This window comes from Nicotiana tabacum, chromosome 15 (assembly GCF_000715075.1).
Source record: "Nicotiana tabacum cultivar K326 chromosome 15, ASM71507v2, whole genome shotgun sequence".
Classification (NCBI taxonomy): domain Eukaryota; kingdom Viridiplantae; phylum Streptophyta; class Magnoliopsida; order Solanales; family Solanaceae; genus Nicotiana; species Nicotiana tabacum.
Window position 1 is genome coordinate 77,274,392 of NC_134094.1, and position 12,779 is coordinate 77,287,170.

The window sequence follows — 12,779 nt, forward strand, 5'->3', positions numbered from 1 at the left end:
GCTCATGCAGACAGCTTACAAGCAGCTAAAGAAAAGCCTTACAACTGCTTCCAGAAAAGCCTCGCAACTGCTTTCTTTCTTCTATAAATAAAGTAGTTTTCAGTTCATTATGTACATAACTTTGAAGTTTGAATAATATATTAGTTTTTCTCTATACTTGTCTTTACTTTACAGTTTTTATTTTATAAAAGACTATCTTTTTGATTTTCTTACATTTTGCCCATGAGCTTCCTCTTTGTTACACACGTGCGGTGTATTCAAGATTGCTCATTTCTTTTTAAAACAAATTACATTTAAAGATCTTTTCTTTGGAGTGCTTGACTTAAAATTGGGAAATTTAAATTTTTCTAAATTTTAATTCTTTTCTTTTTCAAACTAACAAAACCCCAACCAAAAATCAAATCTTTCTAAACCCAACTCATCCACCTTAAAGGGGTTTGCAAGAACCTGAAAATCTGATAGGAAATATGGCAACTTTTTTCACTTCACTCGGACCCAATTCTGTACTGTCTCCATTTACAGAACGTACAAGAACCCTATATCCAGTTTTTTACCGAACCCACTTTGGAAATCTTCCAACTTACAAACCCTTTTCACGGGGCGTGCTCGGAGTAGCTCGATTCGGGTTGGGTCAGGATCCGTTTCCTGGCCCGGAAACTGCAGAGATGCTTTTCAAAGACCTGTTTGCTCGGGCTGAAGGGTTTTTGTATACAGTTGCTGATGCTGCTGTTTCTGGTTCTGCTGATACGGTTGTTAACACTGTTGAAAGTAGTAAACAGAATGGTGATTGGCTTTCTGGTATTACCAATGGAATGGAGTCTGTCCTGAAGGTTTGTTGAATGTTAAAGTTTCGTTTTTTACAATGTTATGATGCTCCTTTCATTCTTCAATTCTTTTTGCTTCGTTTTGTGTTCTAATTTTTATAGGTTTTAGAAATTTTAGTTGGCTAATTGATTCTTGGAATTGTACTTTTTCAAGGAGAATGGAGACAAAGTTGCTATAATTGGAAGTTGAATTATGGGGTTCTTTGATTAGCCGTTTTGGTGAAACTAGTGTATAGACTATGCTAAACAGTTGGAATTAAGGCTTAGCTGTTGTTTCCACACTTGCACTGTTTTTGTAGGAGTCCTCTTAGGGATTATGTAAAGTTTTGAGAAACTCTAATAGTATTGGAATGAAGCGGACTCAAGTAGAGCTGAACAATTACAAAAGATTCATATATCCTACTCCCACTATATTGGGATTGATGTGTTATTGGTTGATTGATTGAGAATTTTGTATTGCTAGTTGGGTATTTGGTTGCAAAATTTTACGGAAGAATATAATCGTTATTCAAAACATAATTTTGAGCAGTTAAGAATTGTGTATATGGCTATATTGCTATTCATCATTAAAGAGTAAGATTGTTAAAGTTGGTTCCTTTATTTGGTATCTGGAACTTATCTGGTCTATTAGTTGCTTCATTTGGTGGTATCATTGGAATGAGAGGACAATTTAAGCAAGATTGTTTCATGCCTCTATCAAATGGAAAGAGAAATATTTTGCAGCCTAAATGTCACATTCTTCTACTTAGTGTTGGAAAGATAGCATAAATATATCCCAGTGTTATCAAAGGCGCGCTTAAGCCATGAAGCGAGGCTCAAAACTTATTGAACGCTTCACCTCGCTTAGCGGGCGCTTCAGCGTTGTCATCAAAGCTCTAAGGCATACTTTTCCTAGCCAATGAGCGTAACCCTGAAGAGACCACACTAAACAATTGATATTTCATTTTATTGTAAATGTTTTTCAATTTCTTAGTATATATATTTGGTATTCATGCTTATAGATATTAGTTTTGGACTACACATACATATTTGTAATTTTTCTCCATTTTTGCCTAAAGCCCACGCTTTATTTGCGCTTTGAGCTTAAAGCCCCAACATACCTTAGAGTTTTTTTGCGCTTTTCGCCTTTGATAACACTGTTATATCCAACTGTAATGTATGGATTGATTCAAAGCTTAATTCTATCACTTGGTTCTATCTCTCACTCATATGTTAAGACACACCAAAGAAAAAGATAAGAGAGAAAACAATTAAGAAAGTGGTTGTGACATGTCCAGGTTTTGAAGGATGGACTCTCAACTTTACATGTGCCGTATTCTTATGGTTTTGCAATCATTCTACTAACAATACTAGTAAAAGCTGCAACTTTTCCTCTAACAAAAAAACAGGTCAGTGGTCTACTTTCATGTCTTCTCTTTACAGTATTTCTGTTTTCCATATTTCTGTGTAAAGTATTTAGGAAGTAAATTGAGCTGTACAAATTACAAAAAACATTCTTGCTTATGAAGGCTTAGATGGTTTACTATCTTTAAGAATCAATTTTAGGTAGAATCAGCAATGGCAATGCGATCTATGGCACCTCAAATAAAGGCTATTCAGGAGCGATATGCTGGAGACCAGGTTAATTATATCCAAGCTTCACACATTTTTCACCTCTAGTCAGTGGAATATTACTGGAGGATGTACATGCTTAAATGAATAGCTGCCCTTCATTTACCCTGTGGCATTTTCTTGCATTTGTCCAGTGTAGAAACTTTGCTTTAACTATTTTAACTTCTTATATACATGTTTTTCCAGGAGAGGATTCAACTTGAAACTGCTCGTCTTTATAAATTAGCTGGCATAAATCCACTGGCAGGTCTTTTTCAATCCCAAAGCTTCTTATGGTTGACAATTTTGGTTGTACATCCTTACACACCATACATGTGGGTTGTGGCAATATTAATTTTTTGGTCTGATAATTTAAATATCGTCCGAGTTCAGTAATTGTTGATATTTGTTAATCATTTCTATCATCTACCCGCAGGATGTCTGCCGACCCTTGCCACTATACCTATATGGATTGGGCTTTACAGAGCCCTCTCTAACGTGGCAAATGAGGTAAAACTGCTATTTTTCTACTTGTTCACCCCTTCTCTCGAGAGGCTTTTTACTTGAATAATGCTTGCTAAAAAAGGGAGACAGTTTTGATTCTAATGAGAAAGCAAAATAAAAAACAATTGATAAGTGGAAAGCAAACTACTGCTGCTGGCAATTTCACCCTTTTGTATACTTTAGCAAATGCTTTAGGTTTCTATAGTTTCACTCAAGCATCTCTAATACTTAAATTTTTCTTTTTCTTAATTACATTAAGGGGCTTCTGACAGAAGGCTTCTTCTGGATACCCTCACTAGCTGGTCCAACAACAATTGCCTCTCGACAAACTGGAAGTGGCACCTCTTGGCTTTTCCCTTTTGTAGTGAGTCATATGCTGCTGTCCAGCCTTGCCTCATTTCTCTTTCTTTTCTTTTTTTGGGGTTTGGATTTTAGCTTGAAAACTTCATGGACATTTTATTGATGTAGCATTGCATATTTTGTTTAGTTCACTTGTCTTTTCTCTTTCATTCTCTTTTTTTGGGTTATGGTGTCTGCAATGTAAGGATGTGTTGGTTATGCTTTATGGCTCTTCTATGCTTCATTGTTTTTAGATGCATATAGAATATGATCCTTTGGGGTGCGACCCAACACATCAGATTTTGTTGCTTCTACTAGCTATAAAGATGGCAGGTCTTATTTGAGTAATTCAGCAAGTGAGGCTGTCTCGGGTTAAAGAAGCATACTTCATTAGAAGGATAAAGTTTGTATTAATAAAATAATCTAGAATGACCAAATCTTGCAATTCAGTTTATTGTTTGATGCATATTGCAATATTTCTTTAGTTGCTTCACCTTGAAGAATGCGTTAGGACTGATTCTTATCCTTGGATTTTACAGGATGGTCATCCTCCACTTGGTTGGTCCGATACTTTTGCATATCTTGTCTTGCCTGTACTGTTGGTTGTCTCTCAGTACATCTCTATTCAAATTATGCAACCATCTCAACAGGTTGGTCAATGAAAGCTTTTCTAGTCTCCTCTAATGCAGGACAAAAGAGATAGCCCCTCTCCTTCTGCATTTATGATGATTTCCTTCAACTCTATTGCTTTTTTTTCTTTTTTTTGATAACCGTGGTGTCCGGGCCAGCTTGCGCTCACTTCGACTATTTCCACGGGGTACCTGCCACCTCCCACCAGCAACAGGTACCAGGTAACACTATCCACCGAGGCTTAGATGGATGGGGAGAAAACACCTAGTATTTGTCTCCGTTGGGATTTGAACCTGAGACCTCATGGTTCTCACCCACTTCATTGACCACTAGGCCACACTCTTGGGTGCTTGACTCTATTGCTTTCTTCTCTTGTTGTTTAATCTCATTTTGTTTTGTTATTTTGGGGTTACCTATACCGTACATGGTAAATGTGCCATCTTTTGTACCCTATGTTCACATTTGTATTTCAATTCCAGTTGTTAGATACATGGTTCATTTACTCTTGTACCTTGTGTCAACAATTGCATTCAATTCCATTTGTTAGACCGTAAATGACTATGCTCGTAAATTAAGTCAGGTTCCTGTTTATCCAACCTCTGAATTTTTGTTGTAATACCATTGCACCTTCTTAGAGTTGGCTGGTTCATGAATGGCTTCTACATTAAAGTCCTGATACTTCAAAATTGTGGTTATGTATTATGAAAAATATTCACTTGCTACCTTTCCAAGTGTTGGGCATGCTGTTGGTTCCTGAAGTTATGAATATTTTATGAAGAAAAAACTGATGGTGTTTGACCTTTGTATTGTAATGTAACCTTGACTCGAGATGGTGTTCTCTGCTACTCTTTATGCTTCATATCTCTAATTTCACCCCCTCTAACTTGAGAACTGAATTTGGTTGTTATTGCAAAGTGAATTGCCTGGTTAGCTTATTCATTCTGACTCTCAATTCTTTAATTCTGTTGGCCAGTAAAGTTAGTAGTTGATTAGACTCTCACTAAGATGTCAATTTATAGCACTTATCTTCTAAACCATTTTCATTTTATTTTTGTTCTCTTTTCCTGTTTAGTTTCTAATCCCTTTTTAATTAATTTCCAGAGTGATGATCCAAATGTGAAGAACTCTCAAGCAATAACTAAGTTTCTCCCTCTAATGCTTGGTTACTTTTCACTGTCAGTTCCTTCTGGTCTGAGCCTATATTGGTAAGCACTTCTTTATTACTCTGTTTGGAAACAGCGGTGTATTCCTCTAAGTTTCATTTTCTTTTATCCTTTTATACTTAATTATCCAATTTATTGACCACTATTATTCTCCCACACTCAATAATCTCTCAGAATTGTTTTACCATCTTATGCAGGTTCACAAACAACATACTTAGCACCGCTCAACAAGTATGGCTTCAGAAGTTTGGGGGTGCAAAAACTCCAGCGCTGAAATTAAGTGATGATACTTCTAGGAAAGAGCAACTTGGGGGTGCAAAAATTCCAACCCTGAAATTAAGTGATGAAACCTCTAGGGAAGAACAACCTCAAATTCAGAAACAGGTCTCTGAAGCAACAATAACTAAAAAGAAAGACGAGAATCCTACATCAGATAGGCCCCGCCAGGGTGACAGGTTAGAAAGACTTGTTGACCTTGTTTGGAGGTGAGAAGTTGGTGGTTAGGACTTGATTGTTAATTATTTTTTGCAGGTTTAAACAGTTAAAGGAACAAGAAGCAAGAAAACGGCAACAGAGGGAGGAGGAGAAGAGGAAAGCTGAAATAGCAGCCAATAAGAAAGAAGATAAGCCAGTTGAGATAGAAAATAGTATCAGAACTGACTCTGTTATTGGTGATTCTATCTCTAAGAGTCTCAATGCTTCCACTTCTGAATATTATCGTGTCGTAAATGGTGATAGTGCTTCCTCTGAAGTGAAGGAAGATGAAAGAAAACAGATTGGTGAAATTTCAGATGATCACAACCGTGGAGTCAAAAATTGAAAGCAATATACTTGTATGCAAGTGAATGTATGATTATGATATTGTTAATTGGCCTAGTTCTAATTATAGATTTCCATTCCCACTTTCAGGGCGAAACTGTTACTTCTACCAGAGCTACAGATAAGAAACTTGCACTTGAAGATGTACAAGAAGACAGATGGATAAGCAACTTAAACAAAAGGCTATACATTTTACAAGCTTATTTGGTTCTCCACCCATACTTGAGTCGGTTGAAGTTCATCAGGAACTTGCAACATCTCTAAACGCGCTGCTATTATTGTGTTTGCAGCTTGGAGGGACCAGGTTCTGACAAGATTTTACTTTTGGAAGCTGCAAAGTTGTAAATTATGATGTTCAAAATGGCAATCGCTGCGGATTCTTTAACGAGCATAGTTGGGTTTTTGGTGTAAAGGATCTGCTTTAGTACCTAAAAAAGGAAAGTAGAATTGTTGTAGAGCAATGCTATATTGCATCTCAATGTGTTGGGGGTCCTTTTTTCTTTTTCTTTTTACTTGTCTGCAGTAACAGAAATTGGAAGTGACATGACGAATTTTCTTGCTCTACCATACAACGTGGAAGTGAAATTGCTTTATTGGTAGAAGCATAGCGCGTGATGTGTGAGTTCAGTAGTACATATTACAAGTTTGAACTTGTCGCAAGGAAAAGTCCGGTATCTATATGGAGAAGGTAAAGGGTTGATTCATTATTCATTGTGTTTCGAATTGTGCGGTTGTAGGGCCAGGGGTGTCAATGGTTCGGTTCAGCCGGTTATTTTATAAAATTGGTACCATACAAATTGTTCGGTTATTCTATTATGTATAACCAAAATTAGACTTTTTCGAAACCGTCCCGATTACGTTGGTTTCTCTTTGGTATCGGTACGGTTTGGTTAATTTTCGTTATTTTTTTAAATATCATATAAAATTCACTAGTAGAAGTAGAATGCAATAACATACGTTCTTTTATAGGACTTAGCAAAACTCTCTAGACATTTTTACTGTTTAAAGGGTGATGAATTAAAAAAAAAAAAAGATGGCTAGAGTATAGATCGATCAACTATTCTACAACAACGTAAAAGAAACCAAGCAAAGGCAAAGAAAATATAAATTCACACGAGTGAAAAGATATTAACTAAGGTGAGACTCAAGAATAAAGTCTATAGAAGATTAAATATTCAAAAAGATAAATCTAAATTATATGAAAGGAAACATATTCAATACATTGTAGTTTGCTATTCATTATCGCTAGAATACTTTGTGTCTTGCTAATAAAGATACTTGAAATAACTTAGTTTAAGTAGATGTAGCATAATAGATTTTAGGAATTAATATTTTGAGTTTAATTAGTTGTTGGCTTGTAATAGTTTGCATAATTCCAAGGCCCAAAGAAAAATTTAATGCATTATTATTTTTAAACTTACTAGATAAATATATTTTTCACATGTAAAATTTATTCGGTACGGTTCGATATTTTTCGGTTTATTTTTATAAAATAAAAAAATTACTCTAATTATCGGTGATGTTATAAATTTATATAAAAACCTATAATTTCTTAAAAAGAAACTTAAAAATCGGTTCGGTACGATATAATTCGATCAGTTTAGTCGGTTTTCGAACATTCATTGACACTCATCGCCCTTAGAAAAGTTGTGTGCGCTAAAAGAAAAACAATAAACTTTACCTACTGTATTTGTGTTTTGGTTATACTTACAAAGGAGCATAAGTATCTGGAATTTCAATGTAAAGATCTGGAATTGCAATTATTAATGTTTTATTATTTTGTGGAAATAGCTTATGGTTCCAAAACTTTGGGCTATTATCTCAAAAGAAGACTAGTTTATGATGATCATTGGGACATTAGTAATTGTAACTCAAGTTATCATGACTTGGCGTGTACGTAAATGCAAAGTGCTGTACCCAACACATGTTCTCATTGTTCCTCGAAATAAATGATTGTGCCAATTATAATAGTACAGAAAAGTTATACTTTTGGAATTGGTTAAAAAATACCCTCTGTTAACTTCTATTTAGTTACCTGAGTCCCTACCAATACACTATAATTCAAAAATACCCTTATTTGCACGGCCTGTCAGGTGGCTTCACCAAATTAAAATAACCCAACTTCTTTCTATTACCCGGTTCGATTCAATATAACCCGGAACTCAACCCAAACACACACCTCTTGACTTCTGATGAGTTTATTTCTTTATATTTTGACTCATTTTGACTCCCCTTAATTATTTCTTTATATAATGACATCTACCTCTGCAAGTGCTTCCATGCACAACCTCCCTGTATCTGCTAAGCTACTTACTCAATGTAATATATATAATCCGTAGAATCTATACATATTGATAATATTAAAGGAACTTAACCAAGGAAACATAACTCAAGTATATATTAAGATTACAATGGTCATATTTTTTGCTGCTAAAACGGTTTAAGGGTTAAAATATTTGTTCAACCCGGGTTCCACTCACTTTACTCAAAATTACTTACTTTACACATATACACTCACATTATAAATAATTTTATACCATTTAATTCCTTTTACTCGTTGTTGTAAAAAAAATTGTCTTATGTTCAACATTACAAATCTCACTATTATAAAAGATTATTGGTAAATATTTTTGTAGTGACCTCATAATTATATCCCCCCTTATATTTATATTAGTTAAACCTAAAAGTACTTATTTTCAGTGTGATCAAATAATTACTAGTAGACAACTTCTTGCAAGGCAGAACATGACGTAGTCCAAATGATTCCTTCTTTGTTTATTTAAGAGATTATAAGTATATAAGTATATCCTATTGTATTTGGATAAAGGTCACAATTATTGGTGGTGAATAGGAGACTCAATCTCCATCTAGAGTGCAATTCTCAAGAAAAGAATATATAAAAATGATCCAACAAAAATATTTAAATGCCTAAAATAGGAAAGTAGTCAAAAGGATGTTAGGTTAAGGCTGCCAAGTGGGCCGGTCCAGGTCCGGGACCGCGGATCAAATGGACTAAATGGGCCAGAACCGTTAGGACTAGTTTTAGTGGGCCTGTGCCGATCTCGTGGGCCGATCCTATGCTTTGTGCCCGCCAGGACCGGGACCATTTAGCCCGCCAGAGCTTGGGCCCGGCTCGGGACCGGACCAGTCCCTTAGCGGGCCAAACGGTCCCAACGATCAACTTTTTTTAAAAAAAATAATAAAAATAAAATTAATTTTAAAATATAGCCGTTGGACTGTCAAAAATAGCCGTTAGCTATGTATAAAATAGCCATTTAACCCTCCCCCTCCCCCAAACTTTGTTTTAACCCTAAACCTTTTATAATTACACTTACAAAATCATCAATCTATCACAATCTCTCTCTAATTTTCTTCTATAATTGCTACTATTGCTTACTTTATTGTTACAATTTGTGAAACAATTGTGAAGTTGGTGAATTGAAATCTTCAACAATAATCAATTTTCAACAAGTTGTTCGTCAATTCACAGGCTGCCGTTGGGGACATTTTTCTTACAAAATCATCAATCTATCACAATCTCTCTTTAATTTTCTTCTATAATTACTACTATTGCTTACTTTATTATTACTAAGTGTATAATATATAAGCTATATTCGAATATATATATATATATATATATATACACACACACTTTTTAGTAGTAACATGAAAGGACCAAAGTCTGGTATTTTTTAGCTGGTATAAATATGGAATGATAGAAGATCAAGTTTTAGCTCAACTCAGATTATAGTTTCAACTAATTTCCCACTTTTAGATATATTATCCTCTTTATCGGCTAGCTACACCAGTAGCATAGCTAAATATAATGTCGCTTAAAATCACAACAGAGAATTTGGCAGCTGGTAACCCCATTAGCCGAATAAAAGATGTACAATCTTATATCGTATTATACTATATATAATATGTCTAATGGGGTCACCAACTGTCAAATTCTCTGCTGTGATTTTAAGCGACATTATATTTAGCTATGCTACTGGTGTAGCTAGCCGATAGAGAGGATAATATATCTAAGAGTGGAAAATTAGTTAAAACTGTAATCTGAGTTGAGCTAAAACTTGATCTTCCATAATCCCATATTTATACCAGCTAAAAAGTACCATACTTTGGTCCTTTCATGTTACTAGTGTGTGTGTGTGTGTGTGTGTGTGTGTGTGTGTGTGTGTGTATATATATATATATATATATATATATATATATAACTATATTCGATAAGCTATATATACATCTTATTCCCCCTATTTATGGTGTTTCTGCTTTGTTAAATCCTTGTATGAAATTAAGAGGTCCTCGTTTTTGGTATGAAACTGTTTATAATGCTAGCTATTTGCGGAGGATGTTGCTTCGCCCGGAAGTGGCGATGGCTACTTTTCCGCCACCACCAATGGAAATTCCTCCGGACCTTGATGGATTTATGAAGTTTGTAAGAGATACCAAGTAATTTGTATGAACAAAAAATAGTAGATATTATGTAACCTGTATTTTGGCACATCTTGATTAGTTTCTTTTTCTTCTAAATGGTGGTATTAGCATCTTGTTGTGCTCATTCCATAGGGGGGATGAAGACTAAGAAAGATATTGCAATATTTTTTAATGCTATAATAAAATTACAAGGCATTGCTTTGAATATCTCTTTACAATATTTTTGTCTTTAGACTTTAAATTTGAATTAAAAAATATTAAAAATTTTAGGTCACAATTCTATAATAAAATTTATAAGGCATTACCTTAGATATTATTTTTAACATTCTTTTGTCTATAATTTCTATTTAATTTTTTTTTTTAAAATCTATTGGGCCCACTTAGCCCATTTAGCCCGCGGGCCGAAACCGTTTCGTCCGGGACCAAATGGTCCAGGTCCCAGGCCGGTCCCTACAAAAAGACCACTTAGCCCAGGACCATTTGGCCCGTTTAATTTGGGGCCGGCCTGGAACCGGGACCGTTTGGACCTACCCACTTAGCCCGTTTAGGCCCGGGATCGGCCCACTTGCCACCCTTATGTTAGGTTGAGCTAATATAAGGATAACATGTGTAAAAATATTCTCTAGAATTTTGATTTAAGATATAGGAATTTTTACATTCCTATACACTATTTCAAACTTTATTACCCTCCCTACTCAAGTTTTAATCTAATTACATAATATATACAAAATTACCAATTATGTACATTTTTAGGCATTTAATGATAATAATTAAATCCTAAAATCACTCTAACATCTATATCCCACTTCCCCACATTTCTCTCTCCACCTCCTCCCCTCACGTATCTTCAATATCTCCCTCCATTAACGCCTGTTTTCACTCTTCTTCAAAAATCCCTCTACATTTTTCACTCTTCTTAAAAAATTTCTCTCTATTTTGATAGATTCAAGCTCTAAATACTCTACCACACACCTCCATTCATGCCTGTTGCTTGCTTAACTTTCAATGAAGAAGAAAACACTTTCGAAGATCAGCCCTAATTCCAGTAAGAGAGCAGCAATTCCACCATTGACAACCATTGAAGCTTTGAATTCGAATTTGGGTTTTCGAAAATCATTATTTGTTTGGATTGGGTGTTGTTGCAAACAATTGAGAATATTGTTTGGAGTTTATATCTCAATTTTGAGGGTGTTTTGGTGAAGATTAGACTTGATTTTGGCTGAATTTCAGATTGAAACTCGAAGAAGAAGAAGAAGAAGAAGAAGAAGAAGAAGAAGAAGAAGAAGAAGATATGGCATACATTATACTTACAAAATTATAGTAAAGTTGTAGAAAAAATGTATTCAATTGTTTATATATATTTTTTTATTTAAATATTTTATGAAAGTTGAACAATATTGTATAAAAATTGCATTTAAATTGTATGATATTGTAATTGTATATAACTGGGTAGAAATGTATGAAAGTTGTAGATAAGTTGTATGAAATTTGTTTTTATTATATATAAATCAGATACAAAATATACAATAGACACATTGTATAAAAATTATATTTAAGTGGTATGATATTGTAGTTGTATATAATTGGGTAGAAATAATGTATGAAAGTGTAGATAAGTTATAGATAAGCTGTATAATATATAATTAGTTGTATGAAATTTGTTTTTACTATGCATAAATCAGATACAAAATATACAAAAGACATATTGTATAAAAATTATATTTAAATTGTATGATATTGTAATTGTATTTAACTGTATAGAAATAATGTATGAAAGTTGTATGAATTCTCTATTCCGTCTGTGGAGCTCCCTGCTCCAGAGTGAAACATTGGAGTTAGCATCTCAATTTGGTAAATAAGTGATTACTTAAAAGCATTGAAATTTTAGATGAAAAATTGATGCTTTTACTCCTCGGAAAGCAACGCCACCGCTGAGCTCTCCTAAACCTTCTGTTGTTCCAGATCGTTCGCTTTCTGGTATGTTCTTACGCCTTTATTATACAAATTTACACTAAGTCCAATCATATATTGAATTATTGAAACCCTGAAAGTGATTATGAGAATGGCTAGCATAATGCAAAGAAGAAGGTGAAGATTGCAGAGCCTGCCGATGATTGCAGAAAAATAAGGAAAAAGAAGAGGAGAAAAAAAGGAAAAAAGATATAACTAAATATCTTGATTGAAGGCACAAATAATGAAATAATGGATTGGGAGCCTTTTAAGGTGGATTGTATATATTTTGTAACTAAAATATGTTTAGATCGGATAAATACTAAAACATGAATATTTTTCGTAATAAAATTTCAAATAGTGTATAGGAATGAGAAAATCCCTAAAATATATACCCAAAGATTGTCAACAATGTGAGAGCAAGTGTTTGCATCTTATTTTGGTATAGCAACTTTTGCATCTTTAGACTCAGTTGGACCACCTTGTGTTCAAAAATCATTTCTTATGAATTTCTCTCTTC

At 34.3% G+C, this 12,779-nt stretch overlaps 1 protein-coding gene across 1 annotated transcript; it reads left to right on the forward strand.

Annotated features, from left to right (window-relative positions):
* The first annotated feature begins 310 nt into the window (after positions 1-310).
* On the forward strand, positions 311-6,477 carry LOC107763582 (ALBINO3-like protein 1, chloroplastic). Its single transcript, XM_016582070.2, has 11 exons — positions 311-830; positions 2,102-2,212; positions 2,370-2,444; positions 2,622-2,682; positions 2,851-2,924; positions 3,178-3,282; positions 3,797-3,907; positions 4,989-5,092; positions 5,248-5,505; positions 5,582-5,883; positions 5,960-6,477. The coding sequence occupies exons 1-10, from the start codon at positions 468-470 to the stop codon at positions 5,868-5,870; spliced, it is 1,551 nt and encodes a 516-aa protein (XP_016437556.2). The 5' UTR covers positions 311-467; the 3' UTR covers positions 5,871-5,883; positions 5,960-6,477.
* The last annotated feature ends 6,302 nt before the right edge of the window (positions 6,478-12,779 follow it).